The 20,278-nt window shown below is 33.7% G+C and overlaps 1 protein-coding gene across 9 annotated transcripts; it reads right to left on the bottom strand.

The window, feature by feature from the left end:
- Nucleotides 1-2,276: 2,276 nt before the first annotated feature.
- LOC18422918 (Stress responsive alpha-beta barrel domain protein) lies at nucleotides 2,277-17,758 on the bottom strand. 9 transcript variants are annotated; one of them, XM_088871501.1, is made up of 10 exons: nucleotides 17,366-17,758; nucleotides 17,148-17,265; nucleotides 16,089-16,267; nucleotides 14,993-15,132; nucleotides 14,821-14,889; nucleotides 14,142-14,280; nucleotides 11,805-11,867; nucleotides 11,682-11,725; nucleotides 10,384-10,512; nucleotides 2,277-3,083 (listed from the first exon to the last, which is right to left on the bottom strand). In XM_088871501.1, the coding sequence occupies exons 1-9, from the start codon at nucleotides 17,511-17,513 to the stop codon at nucleotides 10,426-10,428; spliced, it is 987 nt and encodes a 328-aa protein (XP_088727627.1). In that variant the 5' UTR covers nucleotides 17,514-17,758; the 3' UTR covers nucleotides 2,277-3,083; nucleotides 10,384-10,425. The 9 variants fall into 9 exon arrangements, with proteins under 9 accessions (XP_088727627.1, XP_020527703.1, XP_020527700.1 ...); XM_020672044.2 differs by having other exon boundaries at nucleotides 2,277-2,576; XM_020672041.2 differs by having other exon boundaries at nucleotides 2,277-2,576; nucleotides 10,430-10,512.
- Nucleotides 17,759-20,278: the final 2,520 nt, after the last annotated feature.

Raw genomic sequence — 20,278 nt, 5'->3', positions numbered from 1 at the left:
CAAGTTACGCTCTCAAATGCTCCTTGAGAGAGATGTCTATCAAAGCCCCATGTAGAATTCTAGAGAGAGAATACCTATCTAGAGAGACAATGTCTATATTATATTGCGTGTTAGGTTTAAAAAATGTTCCTAGAGAGAGAGAGAGGTCCATCAGCGTTGAATTCTAGAAAGAGAAGCCCATCATTCTACAGCATGTTGTATTTTCAAAATGTATCTAGAGAGAGAGATACCTATAAATACTGGGACTTCTCAAGAACGATACCTAACATACTATTACATGGCTTTCAAAAGGAAAATGATTTGACCGGCCTGTAGTTCTATTAAAATAAGTAAAACATCAGCTCATAACTCATCGAAATTTGTAATTCAAGCACTAAAAAAACCTTTACATCGATCACTTTAATTTAAACATTATAGTTGTAAAAATAAATAAAAAAAGATTTCAAACTCTAAAAATAGTGTATTAACAAATTACCTAGATCGTCTATTTCACCTTAAAAATAAGTGTTCATAGATTTGTAAGATCTATACTACTTTTTGAATTTCGAATTTCGTTGTTGGTGTTGAAAATTAACTTTAGAGCCACATGGAGATTTTTGTTGCTGAAAGTGCTTCCCCAACGAGAATTTGATGTGAGACTTTATTTTTGTTTTCATAAAAGCCACGGCCATATAGAAACCTCATCCTTTTCAAAATGCATCTAGAGAGAGAGGTCTAACCGGTGCTCACTTTGGAGAGAGAGAGATGCATGCCATTCCATTTGCATAGTTTTTAAATGCATCTAGAGAGAGATGCTTATAATAAGTTTATAACCAATATTGAGTTCTAGAGAGAGAGAGAGGTCCACCATTTCATTTTATGTTAGGTTTTTAAAATATTAGAGAGAGCTGTCTAGCCAACCCCAATTGATTGGGAAAAAGCCATGATAATCCCATCCGGCGGCCTGGAATGATAGAGAGAGCGGCCAGAGAGAGAGGGCTTTTAAAACCTCCAACCACTTGATTAGATACTTAATGATTAAGAGCGATTCTAATTTCTTTATACCAAAGATAAATAGTCGTATGATGTATTTTCATTTAAGAGTAAAAAACTTTGAATTACAAAAAAAAGCCTTAATAAAGGGAATATAAAATTAAACTAATTATCTTGGTACAAAGAGTTTGTAGGCATCCCCAATTCTGAAATCAAGGGGTTAGGGCTTAGTTATTGATTGAGCTCAAAGTCTCAAAATAAGTTTCCCGAACTCAATAACACACGCCAAGCTAACTGATTTCGATAGTTAGGGATGATCATGACCTTCTTCCAATATACAATTTCTTGTAATTAAAAAAATATTAAATTATACTTAAGAGATGAATTATTGGACATTTTATTATTATTTTTAATTAATAAAAATATCAAGAAATGTATGATTATGAATTGGAATGCTTGACACAAATAAAATATTAATAGGCAAATTTTGATAATTTTTTAATTATTAATAATAGTAAATCACCTCATCATTGAATGCTAAAAGTAGGTCAAAACACGTAGCCAAAATTTCCCAAACACCCAACCACTTCACCTTCTTACATGCATTTGCGCATGCGTTTGTATTCATGTGCATGTTTTGGGAGGCAAATAGTTTGTTTTGTGTGGAAAAATAGAGAATGAAATGAGAGGTTGGTTTTGTTGTGTCCGACAAAAGATACAAAAGGAAAGGTACAACAAAATGTTGATAAAATAGTCATTTTGCCTCGCATCCCCGATCTTGGTTTCTTCTCTCTCATATTCATGATCCGCAATGGGTCGGGTCAGGTCTGGGTGCGACCAAACCCAGACTTAAAAAATGATATGGGACCTAAACCTAAATTCATAGGATCAGGACTTGGCCAAAAATATAGTGGGGGACCCAAATCGAGACCTGGACACAATTGGATCCAAACCCAAAGAGTATTCAAGTCCAGGATTTGGACCTAGACCCAACCCGTTGGATCCAATTCTGGGAACCATACCCGAACCTAGATCGGGTCTACCCCTCGGGTCCCAAGTCCATTGCCACCCCTGCCCCCATGTTGGGTTGAACCATCTATGGAAGTATTAAAAAAAAAAAAAAAAAGTGTTGGATTCAACTATCGGGATTATATATTGTGAGATAATTTATTTTTAACAAAAAGATTACAGTCACTTTTAGCTATTAGGTGTGAAATCCAATAGATGAAAATATGCCATACTATTTGAAAATTTTTATTTTAGATTTGTGGCTGATGACACATCCTCAACTACCCAATTTTAAATTTAACAGTCAATAATAATTATTATCTCTTTATATCAAAAGTAAATACTCACATTGTATACAATTCATCTCTTTATATCAAAAGTAAATACTCGCATTGTATACAATTCCTTAACCATCTAAGGAAGAATTAAAAGAAGGAAGTGTTCGGTTTAACAATCTATAGAAGTATTAAAGAAGGGAAAATCTTTATATGTGGCCCACTTTCAATCGTCCGATCTGAGTAGAGTTGGCTCTTGAACATCAAATATTTGAACCGATCTGAGTAGAGTTGTGATTGTTGACTCAAAAAGTTCAAGCCCTAGTGGAGAAAGTAGAAAAACTCATGCCTTTAGCTGATAGAGTAGAAAAGCTTACGCAGAAGTTTGCTCAGCTTCAGTGTGAATGAAATTTGGATAACAATGTTGGAGATCAAGGTAATGAAGGTGAAGGAGGTGACTTTCATCTTGTTCTTATCAAACACGATATTCTTGAGATCAAGTTTCATGTCCATGTTGAAAATCATGCCGAAAATCCTATTCCTTATATTTTACATTTTTTGTTTTTTTTTTCTCAAAATATCCCTAGTTTTGAACTTCAAATTCCAAACCAACTCATTAACAAAAAAAATAGACACAATGTTTTTAATTTAGGGCAAGCTTGCTATACTTCTTATACTTTCCTTTATCTATCCATGAGATGTAAATGAAAAGCTAAGAATGATTCATTACAATGTCACGCCTCTACACTATTTTACTTTTATTTTATTTTTCTACAAAAACATTTTAACACCAAATTTTGAGCATCCACTCCTCTTTTAAACTCGAACCTGCAAATAATATAAAATATATATCATAAAATAAAATGATCAAAATACCCATGAAAGCATTTGCTCATTTTATTTTTTTGAAAGTATTTTTTTTATATTTTTTATGTGCACCCTGTTGAGATAATGCCACATACCAAATTTCATATTCATATAATTTGTGAAATAAAAACTAAAAATAAAATACTCTAAGGCGTCAGATATGGATCAAACATTCAATGACTTATTGATCTAAATTGAACGGCTGGATTAGAGAGAAGTTCTCTAAATTGAACGGCTGGATTGGGGAGAAGTATAGAACTTCTATACAGTTGGAGAAACATAGAAACCTATTCCTTTAATTTATTTCTTAATATACTTTCATGTTTATCCTACTGCAATAAAATCTGCAATTTCAATGACCACATGATTCCAAAGAGAGTTCCTAAAAGTTTCTCAAATAAATGCTGGACAAAGACTAATAGGGTGATTTTGTGGATCATTTATTGTGGTGTAGAAAAGACCCCTACGCTGTAGCCTTGTAAATCATTTATAGCAGAAAAGACCCCTACGCTCTAGCCATGTAAATCATTTATAGGTTGGCATAGTCTGTTATTCCCGAGGTCAAGGGCAACAACCACAATATGGAAAAACATGAAAGCGGTTGGTGGAAGGGGTCAACATTAATCAAAGTAAGGTGCACCTCTTAATCTTAGCAAAAAAATGTAGTTATGATGACATAACTTTTTATGAAAATTGACAGTTTGGATAATATGTTACAAGATGTATTATTTTAGAAATTAAAATTTTTTTTTAAAATAAACATACATCTTGAGTTTGAGATGATCCATTGTAAGATTTTTTTTGACATCGAAACAACCTTTTGTATATATTTTTTAAGAGCATCTTATATGCATAGTATAACGTAAAAAATACTAACATTTTAGTGACATATAGAGGGTGGTTTTATAAGGCTGAAGCAAACAACCAAAGTAAGGTGTGTTATGAAATTTAAAGATTAAAAAATAGTGTGAATCAAACTGATCTATAAAAACTTGAAAATCTTGAAAATTGACAATCTAGATGATACATCACAAAATGCTTGAAATCTATTTTTTCTTATATCCACACATCTTGAAGTCGAGTTGATCTTGTTAGAATTTAAGAACCCTCTTAGATGCGGAAACACGAATTCTAAAGTTGGATTCCACCATGATCGTGTACTTATCCAAATAGAAACAAAATAGAAGAGAGCACTAACCATAATACAATAAATATAACATGAAACACACCCACCACAAGAACACAAAGATTTACGTGGTTCACCCCAAGATGGCTACATCTACGGGGCACGGCAAACTAAATCCATTATGCCAATGAAAGTTACATCACATATTTTGGGACATAGAGTTACCTTTTAACTCTCGACAAAAACTAGTCGAGCAAATCCTTTTAGACCCGCATTCCTAATCAGCACGACCCGTCAATGTCTTATCTCTATTCCACAGCTAAGTCATTGTTCAAGAAGATCAATCTCTATTCCATAGCTAAATAGCTATCCACTCTCATCGCTATTTGATAGGTAAGCCATTGTTCAGGAAAAGACCCATCTCTATTCCACAGCTAAACAGCTATCCAGGAAGAGACCCTTAAAAGCAACCAAGACTTTCTCTTCTCTCACTAAAAGGGGAAACCATCCAAAATCTTCATAGGAACTGCTCTTTTACAAGAAACCGGCATCGCACAACCTCTCATTAAAAGGGAAAACTACCCAAAATCTTCATCAGAACCGCTTCTCTACAAGAAACCAGCCTCTCAATCTACAAGAGGCACATCCATGGAGAGACTTTTTTCTCTTTATGAGGAGGAGAGATTCTTTTCTCTTTAAAGGGAGGCATGCACAGGAAGTCCTTTCCCCCTCTCTCTCTAGATGAAGTCATATTTCCCATATGGTAACCCAAATAAAGTACACCTAGTCTTTCATCTTTTATCCAATATATATAAGATTAAGAGTCCACACTAAATAGGAAACTTCATAAGGGTTACATATATCTCACGAATCAAGAGATATATCCAAGAGTCCTAATCTTTTTGAATTTTTATTTCTTTAGTAAACTTTTCAATATCAGTTTCAATCCCACACAATATGGAATTTACTTATATAAGTGATTTTGGATAGTACCGAATTCAACATATCTAATTAAGGGTTTGTGAGCATCAAAACAACCTCAACCTCTTTTAGTGAAATTTTGAAGTGCATCTTAATTACTGTTTAGGGCCTTTCCTTGTATAAACGTTTTCCATAAATTATAAGTTATGGTTTAGATGCATTCTATAATGCAATTGTTCCGAGTGAATCCACCCTCCTAATATCCAAGTTAGAAGTGAACCAACGTTTCTAATATCGATCTTGGGCTAGAGGCAAAATTTTGTTAATCTATCACAATCATGAGTTTTGAATTTGAAAAGAGAAATATATTGTGTATTAGAAGTAATCTATTTTGAACTTTTTTAATAATTCATTTGATTTTTAAAACGAAAGATACAATTTTATATTTCGGAAGCTCTTATGATGGTCCAAAATCTATTTTTTAAGCTAATTATAAAATTCAAAACTCTAAAAATATTGTAGCTCGAGCAAACTCATAACTATATAAAAAGCTTGTAAATGGACAGTCTAAATAATATATTATTATATATTTTTAAGACTGCAAAATTGTTTTTTCATATCCATACATCTCGAGGTCGAGATGATCGAGTCGAGGGTTTTTGAGCATCCAAACTTTTAGTAATAGGTTTTTGAAGTGCAGCTTGCTTGTATAGTATAATGTTCATGCTTTGTATAAACTTTTTCCCTTTTTTAAAAGCCATCAAACCTCTATTGGTTTTTTCGAACTCAAAATTCATGGATTAATAGAAATAGTGAAAATAAATTTACTGTGACATAGAATGTGTTTTAAGTGCTAAATCCTTCAAAAACAACCACCAAATACTTCTCCTCAAAGCACTAAATAACATATAATATCCTAAACAGTGCTGTGCACAATGTTAGCACATATAACTTCGTCATTTTTGTGATCGCCCTAGACAAAAGACAAAAAGTAACCCATCCCAAATGCTAATTTCATCTCGTATGCCAATCATATTTATGTCTAATAAATATGAACTGTTTGTTAAAGAGAAAAGCTTATATAGAGCCAAGGCTCTAAACAATCAAATTAGAGCCTACATTAAAATTTTCACTAGAAAAAGTTGTTTTGATATCCAAATATCTTCAAATTGATCATCTCGACATCAAGATATATGTACATAAGAAAAAAATGGATTTCAAGTTTTGGAAATAGCGCATCCTGCATTACAATTTTGGACTGTCAAATTTCAAGATTTTCAAGCTTTTATAGATATGCTTGATGTACACTATTTTTCAAGCTTTAAATTTTATAATTAGAGATAAAAATATATTGTAGGGCTATTACAAAGAGTTTCAATGTTCAAACCACATTTCTTGATACTATTTAAAGGTAAGCTCTACTTTGATTGTTTAGAGCCTTGGCTCTATGCAAACTGCACCGGTGCGGTTTCTATAAGGTTGCAACCTTAAACAATCCAATTAAGGCGCACCTCCAAATTTTATTGTAACATGTAATTTTGGTGTAAAAAATTCTTAGGATTATCTCAAAATTTATTTTCATATGTAATTATAAAAGTTTAAACTTAAAAAATGGTCAAAATCAAGTAGATCTATAAATATATGAAAATTTTGAAAATAGACAGTCTAAATATTCTTTTTTCTTTTTTTTCATATTCATACATCTCGATGTCGAGATGATCAATTAGAGGGTTTTTCAACATTAAAACAACATTCTTCAATTGATTTTTGAAGTGGATCTGTAATTCTACATTTTAAGGTTGCAACCATATATAACTTTTTTCTTGTTAAATACATTAACATCTCTTATTTTTTATAATATAATAAGCGTGCCGACATGTCTTACCGCATTAGCTTTTAAGGCAGAAGTTGTTGGGTCTATGATCCAAATTCACCCTCAATGCAGGCAGGTCGGTCCGATACGACCAGGCTCGAAAAAAATGATATGGGACCCAAACTCGAATTCATTGGACCTAGAACCTAAATATAATGTGGGACTCGAGCCCAATTGGACCCAACCCAAAAATTAAAATATCTTTGTATTTAGTTATATTTAAATATATTTCATATCAAATTAAGACCCAAAAAATATTAGCAGACTTAGACCCGGATCAGACTGAGACCTAAATAGTGTTCAGGTCCAAGATTTAGACCCAGACCCAACCCGCCGGGTCCAATTTTTGGACCCCCTCCAATCTCAGGTCTCGGGTCGGATCCATTGCCACCCCTACCTCAATGGCGCTTGGGGGCATTTTTTATCAAAATAAAATTACTTTCAGTTGGGGCTTTTAAAAGCTATTTTGTAGAGAAAATATATTGAAGAGGTGGAGTTTTATAATAAAGAGAGATTGGGCGCTCTACTCATGTATGGGCAAATCATAGGCATTGTTATGCCATTATATTGGGCTGAATTTAAAAATGTCACAATTAGTTTCTCAAAAAAAAGTATTGGGCTGAATTTATCGGTGTTCCCTTGAGGCAACGGAACTGGTCAATGTTGTCAAGGAAATGAGTCCATTTATGATGTTAATGTCGCAAGGAAAATCAATTTAAGCTTTCTTTCCCATTGTGAAGTAATCTCTATAAGACCCGAAAATGGGGTTGAGGTCATGGTGGTAATACCACTTGAGCCTCAGCTGGTTTAGTTTTCTATTCTCACTAGCGCATTCGAAAACCGCTAATTATTTCTAAAATCGGGTAGAAGCCTGTATTCCCCACTGATCTACCCAAAAAAAAAAATCTCCATAAGACCCACAAAACTTGTAATTTCTCACTCTAATACTGAATTCAACCTTGTTTATTGTACATAAATATAGCCAATTTTCGGTGAACCATGTAAATTTGGTGTGCACTTTTTTGGTTTTGTATTGTGTAGTGGTTTTAGGATTCCCATTTCATTTGCTTTTTGTTTTTATAATATTTTTCCAATCTATAGCATATATTATTGTTCGTGGGCATCTTGTTTTTTTAAATTAAAATGCTATTGACTGGTAGTTGCTTTAGAAGTGTACGTTTTGTTATTTTGGGAAACTCACCTCATCAAGTAGGAATCTAAGTTGTTCATGTCTGCCAACAATTGGTATCAAAACTCAAGGATTGTGTTACAATTTCGGGAAAATCGCAAGTCATAATGTCAAAATGTTTGATGAGAAAAAGATTTTTGAGTTAGAAACCAAAAAGGACAAGATTTATTGATACAACAAGAGCAATACAATGCATTACTTGGAAAAGATAAATGGCAACTATGACCGAAGATGATTAGGATGAACTTGATATATAAGTGTTTGAAACTACTCTCTTGTGTTTAACAAATAAAATATAGTTTAGCATTGTTGGTTGGGAACAAGGGTAAAAGAATTATAGGGAAACTCAAAAAAAATGTATCAAACAAAATCTCTCGCATACTTAACTTTCTTTTCGTATTCCTTGATGAAAGAGCATGCAAAATTGTCAAAACACTTGAATGAGTTTAAGGATATCATTTGTAAACTTGAAGGTATTGAAGTGAAAAAAGGACAAGGATAATGTAGTCATGTTACTTGATAATCTTGTCACTATATTGAGTTATAGTAAAATATAATACCATCGATTTATGCTTGGCTTGTAGAGCTCTCCTTGTTGATGAACTTTGAAAGAAATTATCTTTGCATAGTTTGGCATAATTAACGACAGAAACATTTGTGGCAAAGGGTGGATCGAATGAACAAAGTGGCCTATCAAGAAATTATTCAAGAAGCAAGTCAAAATTTGGGTGAAAGTCAAGGGTGCCTAATGACAAGAATGTATGTCAATTTTGTGAGAAGCCAAGTCATATAAGGAAAAACTATTTTGAAGGGAAAGAAGTAGATTTCTCAAAATATTCTAATGCAGGAGGTGAAAGGCAAAGAGAATCTAAGAATGAAGCTAATCAAATTGAAGAGTCGAAATCTGAATTCATCAAAAATGAAGTATTGATAATAGCTTAGAATCCTATGTTGTATAAAAATTGGATCCTTAACACTAGAATCACCCATCATGTGTGCCCACATATAACATGCTTTGTCTCATATGAGCCATATGAACAGGCAAATTGGTTGGAATGGGTTTGGTTTGTCTAAGAATATTTGATGGGATGATTTGGATGATTAAAGATGCTACACATGTGCCAAGGGAATTACTGGGAATTATACAAGTACCTCCAATCCTCAGCACAATTGTATTGTCAAGAGGATGATGAATCATACTTTGATTGAGTACACATGGTGCATGTCGAGCAATGCCAGTCTAGAACAAGAGTTAGGGGCAATAGTTGTATCAATGGCTTGCTATCTCATCAAGTCGTCACATTCGAGAGCATTGGGGAATAAAACTCCTAATGAAGTATGGTATAGAACTCCCAGTTATTACTCTGGTTTTAAAAAAAAAAAAAACTTCTTATACTATTTATGCATTTATTCCAAGTTATCAAAGAAATATGTTGGATCCAAGGTCAAAGAGGTGCGTCATTGTGGGGTATAGTCAGGGTACAAAGGAATACCGATTATGGGATCCAAGTAATCAAAAAATAATAACAAGCCAAAATGTTCATTGAATGAATTTATCATATTGCCAAAAGGTATGAAGGGAGAAGACAATGATCAAGAAGTGTGAGACAAGAGTCAAGAGTTATAAAGCCACCTTGAAATACCTCTAAGTGCAACCATGCCTTTAAGGATACAGTCATTAATCTTGGTGAAGAGCATGACAAACAAGGAAATGAAGATGAATAACCAAATGTCCATTAACATATAGTTGTGCATTTTTTCCCTAAGCGCTCTACTAGAAAATCTTGTGCACCCGAGTGGCATAATGATTATATGAATCCAAATACATTGCAGTTGAAAATGAAAAACTAATATCATTTCGTGAAGCCATTAAGGGTGTATTGGATGTGCTTGGTATCAATGATAATCCACTGATAATGATAATGAGTTGTATGTTGTTTGATGGTCTCCATTATATTGTAATAAGCTTAGGTGTGTGACCATATGAGAAAGAGAGAGAGAGATATAGACATTAGGAGGTATTAATCCGCCCCTAATGCACCTATTAGTAACTAGCATATTTACATGAATTCATGACTGCACTGTGTGAATGTGTGTACAAAGTTTCATACATGTGTGCATGTATATTTATGCATACAAGGCTTTGAATTACCTTAAGTAGATGGGGAAGGAGCCACACCAAGGCTGAGAGAGCTTACATGATTTGGGTACCAATTGGATCAACAGCATAATACACAACGAGGGCTTTTCCTGTAATTGGTTGAAATTTTTGCCTCCATATCTGAAATTTTTTAGATTCATGAATTGTAATAGCATGATGCGACCTTGCAAGCCATTTGACTAAATCATAACCTGTATACTCAAATTGTAATTGAACCAGACAAATACAATACCAATCATGGTGAAAATGTGAGAGGAAAATCTCTCGTTCTCATGTGTCAATGTGTGTTCTCAATTAAAAAACATAAAATAGTTTGATAGGGCTGCAGCCCTATCAAAGTAAGTAAAGCCTGACCTCATAACTCATTAAAAATTGCAATTCAAGCATTAGAAAACCTTTACATCAATCATCTCGGCTTCAATATTATGGTTGTAAAAAAATTTGGGATTTCAAAAATAGTATATATTTTAACAAATTGTCTAGACCATCCATTTCATCCTAAATTCAATGCTCAAAGATCAGCAAGGTCTGTACATTTTTTTAGTTTCAAATTTTATTTTCGGTGTTGGAAACTGATTTCAGAGCCATTATGTTATGTTGCTTACAGTGCTTTCAAGACAAGGATTTGAGGTGAGATTTTATTTGGTTTTCATAAAGCCTATGCCTTGTAGAAACTTCATCGTTAAAAAACATAACGCTTCGGCCTTTATAGCCTTAACATAAGGCCAAGAAGCCAAAACATGTTTTCCAAGATTAAAAGAAGACGGTTTATTTATAAAATAGGGAACATATTATTTAAGGGGCCATAATCTCTTAACAAAATCATTAAGGGGTTAACATTAAAGCGTTTGCCTTTTAGTTTCAAATTCATTCAGGTATCTCCTTAAAAAATATCTTCCAAAATATGCCCAAGTTGCCCGTATTGAAAGTTTTGACTTGAGACCCTAAACAAGCAGAAGTGTTTTAGTAATTTGATCCACCTGAGATGCCCCAACCAAATAGCAAAAATATCTCAGCTTGTTTAGGGGTAAGGTCAAATTACTAAATACCCTTCCTAATAGGCATTTGTGAATATAATTTCTTAAGTGGTATTTGAGTGAAATGAAAATTAAAGAGTAAACCATCTAACAATAATTGGGATCTTTTTAACCCCTTAATGATTTCATAAAGGGTTATGGCCCCTTAAATGATATTTTTAATTATTTTAATAAGGAACTCATATATTCTGGAACATTAAAAACTTCAATGCTAATAGGAAAGCAGAACTGAAGTACGAAGAGGTTACTCACATCTTTGTACTCAAAGCTACTTGTAAACTTCTCCAAAGCATCCACTGTAGAAAGAACTTAAGGAATTATTGCCCAATGAAAACTTAGAAAACTTTTATTGCATAAAACGGAAACATAACTTACATGATGGGAACCGCATGACTGCACCATGAGTGTAGTCCCTATCATTAAGGTTGAAGTTTGAGCCTGAATTGAGAAGTTAAGAATCAAAATGTTATACCCTTACGTTCAGAGGTACATGATAAGAACAAAGAGTAAAACAGGCATATACATTCACAATATCAAAGTGCGTAGCGTTACATATGTATATATCAATGAAGAAATGACTATTACCCATATTCCCATGTAAAGGTAAATAGAAAGACCCACATACAATTCCTGGATTTTCCTTACGACTTAAAATATTTTTCTTTTCAATTCCGAGTAGCTACTAAATTTTACTTGGAAGGATTTTCTTGAATGCACAAGTCAGAAGATACTCGTATACAACTCATATATGATATATGCCAATAGGTACACAGACAGGAGATCCATTCTAAGCGTCAAAAGTTCTTGATGATGGGCATTCACTAGAGACTGTTAATCTCCCCCATCCATTGCTGAGAACGGATGGTGGATGCTTGGTTGTGTAAAATACACCATACACAAGGAATGTATGCAGTGTAGGAAAAATCAGGCAGTTCAAATTCTAACGGCCCGGTTAGCCCAGTTAATTTGAAACCACTGGCCTGTTCCGGTTTCAGCCGGTTTTGGCGAACCTGCCAGATATTTTTAAAAAAATTGAAAAAAATTATATAAAATCTCAAAAAATAAGGGATTTTGTTTGTAAAGCATTTTTTAACGTTTTTCATCATTTTGGCATAGGTTTTATTGGCCATTAATGCTGACTTTTACATTTTTTTCCATCTTTTTTGAAAAATTTCAAAATACCTCTGGGCACAAATTGATTCTTTAAAGTCTATTTTTTTATTAACTTCAACTTCATTTGGATGTGCTTTGTTTAAGCATGCTTTAAACATACTTCCATATTTTATTAGATTTTTTTTGTATTTTTTTTATTTTTTTAACACTTTTTTGACCTCCCGGGACTTGCGCAGTTAGGCCGGTTGAAGTAACTAATTTACCGCTTAAGCCGGTTGAACTACTTCTGGCCCCATGTCCGGTTAACTGTTCTGGTTCGATTTTTCCTACACTAAGTGAATGGCATACCTTCCCTTAATTTAATAAGCAGATCCACAATTTCCTTTTAGGTATCAGGCTTGGGGTTAAGTAGTTAGCAATTGATGTCAGCACCACTACATCTCAAGTTCAATTCCTAGCACTAAACTACCACAAAAAAAAAACACCAGATCTAAATTTTGAAACTAACCAAGACTAAAAAAACTCATGATGGCAAAGGATTCAGAACTGAGAGCATGTCATTGTCAATGGGCAATCAAGGGCCAATTACTAGCAAGTTCACTATGTTTACTTGCTATTTGCATCGAGATGGGATGAGAGTAATATCTGATACAAGCATGGGGTGTCAGATTCCTCATGCAAGATGATTCAACACGATGACCATCTTATGAAGAGACAACCAAATCTAACCACAATTTACTAGTATTCTATTTCATGATGATGAACAAGAGATAATCAATTATATCTTAATTGGCTGAATTCGTAGATATTTTGAAAGTCACTTTCAAAGTTAACGTGTTCACTCAAAAAAAGAAATCAAGTCTCTAAATTAATCTTATCAATGGCTAATAAATAAGAAGAATCCAAAAGAATATGAACTGGTAGGTTGTGTCCAACACAGCTATGGTACCCAAACAGAAGAACCCATATAACATAGTTTACTCTGTCCTTTGTTTTGGCTACCAGTGTGCATAAAAATAGAAGGCACAGTGTCTTCCAAGATCGAATTCAGCCAAAGTGTCAAACCTCACTATATTTTTATGTTTCCTCAGTCAAACCCCTAACAGAACCTAAACCTTATGGATACATTTTTTAGGTGGGTAATTGGATAAGACAGAGAGATATAAGGAAAATATGGAAGCTTCAAACCTACACACCTAATACAGGACATTATATAGACCACCCTAAGAAAGAATTAAGCGGATGAAAAAGAAAGATTTAAGCTGATGACAAATGTATGCACAAAATGTATCTGTGCAGGTATATAAATATGAAAGAATTGCAATCTTGCAGATGGCAAATTGACCAAAGTTTCATTTACGGCCATTAATACAGGACGCTATATAGACCACCTTAAGAAAGAATTAACCTGATGAAAAAGAAAGATTTAAGCTGATAACAAATGTATGCACAAAATGTATCTATGCAGGTAAATAAATATGAATGAATTGCAATCTTGCAGATGACAAATTGACCAAAGTTTCATACACAGCCATTAATAACATTATCATGGATGCAGATATTTTGCCTGAAACCATGGATATTTTATCTAGAGCTCACCTAGGGTAGCCTGTATAATCAAGGAACCAAAGTTATTCGTCAGGCTGAGAAGCGCAGCCAACGCCTCTTCCACAGCTTGACCTACTGCAGTGCCAAGGACTGATATCATAAGCAGAAATTCAACCCCAGATTCGAAGTCCTAGTAAAAAAAAAGGGAAGGATAAATATTAAACATGGATACAAAGAATTGAGACAGATATTAAACATGGATACAAACAAATCAAGACAAATATTAAACATGGATACAAACAAATCAAGACTATAATGAGATTTAGCAGAATGACAGCAAGAACACATAGCTGTTATGAAACTTGTCAATAGCAGGTAGAGAGGAGAGATGTTCAATGGACACCGATGTCATAGAGGAAAAAGAAACTCTTTTCTCAAGTTTATTTAACACTCATTACCTGCTAGACACAATTTGTTTCCAGATTGTGGAACATCTGAAGAATTTATTAACATGTCCTGATGATGCAAATTTGGCATCTCAGGCTTTTTTCCACCTATTTAAGATCTGTTTAATAATTGGTAATTAATTCAATTTAAGACTTTTAGTGCCCAGTGATCATTTGATTACCCAACTAGCAGCAAGTGACTATCACTGCATTGAAAATCACAATAACTAGGGAACTGAATAAACACTCAAAAAATTAAAGTGAATAATTTAAAATAAACAGACCTCTCCCTTGCGGAATATTGGTAGGATATCATCTTCCACCTCAAATTCATAATCCAAATTTATATATCCCTACAAAAAAATATCAGTAATGCATAAGCCTGAATGACTTTATCAAAAATAAAAACTTAGTTTTAGTTTCTAAGGGTTAAAAGTAATTATGAACACTTCTTACATGGCAGTAAGGCATAACATATTCTGCAAGAACTCTTAAATGGAAAGGATTTTCATAATACTCTTCAAGGCCTTCCCTTCTTTGGAAACGCATGAACACCGCATGTGTGCAGTTATCAGCATTGGGATTGATAATACGACCTGTGAAAGGGGAGATACAATTCCAAATTCCATATCAAAAACTTTAAAAAATAGGAAGGGGATCAAAAAGGGACAATACATATGCAAGCTACTTATATGAGATTCATGTAAAAGAAAGAGCATGTATGCATCACAGATTTTAATATAAGGAGAATAATCATATCAAATCTTGGACAACCACCTCAAGAGTGCAGCAATGCATGAACTAAAGAATCATCGGAAACATGGAAATTTCACCAAATGGAAAAAAATAGGTCTGTAGATGTCCAGGAAATGCCAATACCATGGGAGCATCTGTACAATAATTATTACATAAGTAATAAAGAACATATATTATAGTTATGACATACTCCATCAAAAGTAATACTTAAGAGAGTACACATATACATGCCTGTGCCCGAATATGCATTATAATGTAATATCTTTATGTACAACATATTTATGTGTCCTGTGGGAAGACCATAAATTTTTCAATAGAACAAGGGATGCACAATAATGAACAATGAATATACAACATAGATCACATATATCTTTTGTTAAATACACATAAAACGTAAAATTATTTGTATTATAATGTACCGAGAACTGAATAATTTATGTATTTAAGAAAAAGTGTCATTATAATATGAGAATGTGCCCTGATATTATTACATTGTCGTTATTGAAATATGTTGATAGTAGCGGTTAGTAGATAGATCAAAATCACAAATATTCTATTGGTGTAAGTACCCTCGACCAAAGGTGTTTTAAATGGAGCCTACATGATAAAGAAACCCCACCACTCACTATGAAGATCAAGAAGGCGAGAGAGAGAGAGAGAGAGATTTGTAAATGCGTACAGATATATACATTCTTGTTCTAAACTTTATCCTGAGAATCGATCTTAAAACAGTCCCAACACAAAAGAAACTTTGGAATTTTAAAGTTCTAACAAAGAATGAGAAAAAGAACATTACCTAGTGATATAGCCACAATGCCATTCATGTGATATTGGGATGTATATAGAAAATCAAGCATATCCTTCTCTTTCTCCTCAGATAAATCCCTTTTAGCTTTGAGGAGGAAAATGTGTTCTACAACCTTTCTAGAATTATACAAAAATGGCAAGAGAACGTTATTCGAGGAAAGAGGCACACTGTACCAAAATAAAGAGTACCAAGTTAATGATAATGTTCTATAAACTACAACCAAGAAATAAACTAGCCAAGAAAAACTAGTGTTTTAAAGCAAGTGCCCGGGTCATGACTCGCGAGGATCTTAAGACTGAGTCAGTCACCTCGACTTGGCTGAGTCTGTCAGAGACTTAGTTGAGTCTTAAATAATTAACAATGAATCTTGGAAACCAGTGAGACATATGGACTCCACAGCATGCTGAGTCAAGTAACTGTGGCGAATCTGAGTAAGTCGGACTCGTCCAAGTTCAGACTTGCTAAGCTGGGAGAAACTAAGGGCAAGAAATACAGACTGAAAAGGTCTATGGGATTTTAATTACCGTGCCCAGAAAAAAGACTTATGTTATCACAATATTGTCCTGACAACATTGACTGGTTTATAATGTCATTCATAACCCACCAATTAAGGAATACATATCAGTATATTCCATATTCTCAAATATTATTGAAGAGATAAAATCTGTTACTTCAGGACTAACTCTGCATGTCCTCTGTACATGTAAGCCCGCAATTTGATTAAAATTTAAATGTGGTATGATTAAATTGACCTCAATAGCCCCTTAAAGGAAAAATATAAATAAAAAACAAAGAAATGCAAATTATACTCAAATAAGCTTAAATTTAACCCGTCATAAAACAAATAAAATTTTAAAAATAATAATAATAATAAATAAATAAATAAAACTGCCATTTTATCATTTAGTCTTAACTTTTTCCTTCACAAAATTCCAATTTAAGCTGATATTCAGGCCAAAGTCCAGAATTATGGAATCCAAAAACATATAATGACATATGTAAGTAAGCTGGCGTGATTCAAATTTCAAACTAGCAAATGAAGGGCACCTTTTTCTGGATAATCCGCCATTTGTATCAGGTTCTAGGGCTGGAATTCGACCATTTGTAGCCCTAACTAATTTTTTATTGCAAATCTTTGGCAGTGAAGCACCCTCGCCATTAATCCCTGGAAATTTTCATGAAATACTGAAAAAATGATCAATAAATGGATTACATAGATTTAACCTCGAAAGAGCAAGAACAATGAAGAAAGCACGCAAAATTACCTGGTTTATTTCTGAGAATGGTCTTTCTTTCTCGAATTCGAAGGGTAATATTTTGGAATTTAAACCCCCTAGATTTGATAATGTGGCAAGAAACAAGCGTTTGGGAGTGACCCGAGATTAGGGGTTGTGAATATTTAGGGAATAGCATTTTGTGATTGAGTTGCAGAAGCTACTCCCCCCGCAAATTAGGGCTTCATCCTCCATTAAAGCCCTGGATAAATAACAAATAAAAATGAAGTAAATGAGAAACAGATAAAAAAAGGGAGACAAAGGGGAAATTTTGAAATTTTTAAAAAAAATTATTGGACAGGGGGCTTTGAAATAAAAAAAACATGAAATAAATTAGCGGGAAAAAAGAGCGCGGTAAATGGTTGAATATGACGACAATACCCTCAAATATTTTATATAAGGAAAATGGTTTGATAGGGCTGCAGCCCTATCAAAACAAATAAATCCTCGCCTCATAATTCTTTGTAGGGTGAGGTAAGGCGAACCTTCTACTATTGAAGTAAGGTTCACCTCAAAACCATCCCAAACATGCAATTTTGGTGCGGCAAAGCCTTACGATGATATGAAAATCTATTGTTGCCCCCAATTATGAAATTTAAATTTTCAAAAATAGCAACGATCAAGCAGATCTATAAATACTGTAAACTCTTAAAAATTGACAGTCCAGATAATATATTTATAAAAATAAACAATTTTTAATATTAAAAATTTTGTTTCTTTCACGTTTATGAATCTCGAGGTCGAAACGATCGATTTGAGAGTTTTCTAGCATAGAAAACTTTCTCTAGTAGATAAACCTTACTCGTACAATAGAAGGTTGACACCTTATATAAACTTTACCCTTCATTGAAAATTGCAATTAAGTATTGGAAACTCGTAATTCATTGAAATTTGCAAATAAAGTATTGGAAAACTTTATATCCATAATCCATGCTTGAACATCATGGTTGTGAGAAAAAAATAGGATTTTAAGATCCAAAAATAGTGTATAACAAAATATCTAGGCCATTTATTTTGTGCCTAAAAATAAGTGTTTGCATAACCACAAGATCTAAAACATTTTTTGAGTTTCAATTTTATTTGTCAGCTTTGGAAATTGATTATAGAGCCATTATATACATTTTCGTTGCCGAAAGTGCTTCTTAGATAACGATTTGAGATACAGCTTTATTTCGTTTTCGTAAAGCCTAGGGCTTGTAGGTACTTCATCCTTTGTATAATAGCAAATGAAGCCTCCTTTTGAACCCTTGTTTTTGTGATTCTAAGAGGGGGATGGATATTTTAGGTCAACCCTGGGAATTGAATTGAGGCGTAGCCGTAGCACTAACACCGTTTGTTAACCATGTTAAAATTGAACTAATGTTCGACTAGCTATGGTCAGTCAAACTAGTTAATTTTTAGCCAATTTGACCAGATCAATAAATTTGTTATAATTATTACTATATTGTGTATTTTAAATTAGAGTAACGATCCTATAGGACCCTCTCGTATTCATGTGTGTAGGATCTCAAAATATCATTATTAAAGTTGGTATAAATATCTAAAAAAATTATCAAATACGTGTGGGACTTGACTTTTCTATAGATCCGTACTAAATTTAATGATGATCATTTAGGGTCTTACACACATGGATGGGAGAAAGTCCTATAGGATCGTTTTATCTTTAAACTATTATATTTTTTTGAATACATAGGTAGGAGAAGGTCATATAGGATCATTTCTCTTTAAACTATTCTATTTTTAATTTTTTCTAAAATCACGTCCAACCAGTTCTATCAGTGATTGGGCCATTTTTAATGGGGCCAAACCCTTGACCAGTTCAATAGTTTGCCTGATCCTTCTAATGTTTTGCAAACCACTTGTGCCCGATACCGATTCTTAGAAGGGTATCGGTTGCAATATGTGATTTTGATGTCTTTTACGAAATTCTTATGGGTTCCAATTTCGATGTTTTTCATAGAAACATGATAGATTTAGAAATCTCCCCATTCTACCTAGGTTTTTAGTATATTTTTTAATTTTGTATAGAATTGTTATTTTTGGGTGAGTTAGTGGAGAGAGAGCCTCCACCCTTGATAGGAATTGAGCCTACGATGTAGTGTCATAAATTGTCAAACGCTAACCGATTAAACCTGAGCTCTTTCCCTTACAATGGAAAGCTTCGAGTCACCGAATAACTATTTGCAGTTCCAATAAATGGTTTAGATCCGATGCCATGTGAAAATATTAAAAGAATTGTGAAAAAATGAAATAAATTATTTTTTAATTTAAATATTTCCTTACTTTTTCATATACATGGTCATTTTGGTCAAGATGGATCCTTTGAAATTTTGGATCCAAAATGTATCTATGTGTTGCCTTAATGCACCAAAGCCTCACCCTTTAGGAGGCAGGCAACATGACCATTTGCTTTTTGTACAAAAGGGTTGGAATCACCCATGGATATGAAGAAATCATAATTATCCATATTACACCCGAGATCCTTAGGAGCATGTTGTACGTATCGATGAAAGTTAGACCTGGATCCGACCGGACGTAGTTTGAGTCGAGACAAATTAACCTATATCCAACCCGATGGGATCCGGGTCTATAACCAAATACATATAAATTATTTTAAATATCGGTCCCTAGGCAGGAAAGACTCGGCTTCCAAACCATACATGGAGCTTTCGCCTCATACAGCTCCTCCCAAGATGGCAGTTGGCCCAGTCCAGTCTTGTGCGGTTATATAATTAATATTATTAATAGACAACTTATATTAATATATTCGGGTCGGGTTGGATTGGCCTCCATCTGTACCGGACCCAACCTGATAGGATCCAAGCTAGACTCAGACTCAGACCCGGTTGGATCAAGGTCAAGTGGCCCCAACCCCTAATTGGACACTAAAAACTCAAAACAAGA

The sequence above is a fragment of the Amborella trichopoda genome, chromosome 7, assembly GCF_054954075.1.
Source record: "Amborella trichopoda isolate Santa Cruz 75 chromosome 7, AtrichopodaSantaCruz75HAP2 v2.0, whole genome shotgun sequence".
Taxonomy (NCBI): domain Eukaryota; kingdom Viridiplantae; phylum Streptophyta; class Magnoliopsida; order Amborellales; family Amborellaceae; genus Amborella; species Amborella trichopoda.
This window is presented reverse-complemented; position numbering and strand designations above follow the sequence as displayed.

Coding starts and splice junctions, on each gene's coding strand:
- LOC18422918 (XM_020672019.2), bottom strand. CDS start 17,513: ATGCTATTCCCTAAATATTCACAACCCCTAATCTCGGGTCACTCCCAA. Junction 17,266..17,365: donor CATTCTCAGAAATAAACCAG/GTAATTTTGCGT, acceptor GAAAATTTCCAG/GGATTAATGGCGAGGGTGCT. Junction 15,133..16,088: donor CATTGTGGCTATATCACTAG/GTAATGTTCTTT, acceptor CCCCTTTCACAG/GTCGTATTATCAATCCCAAT.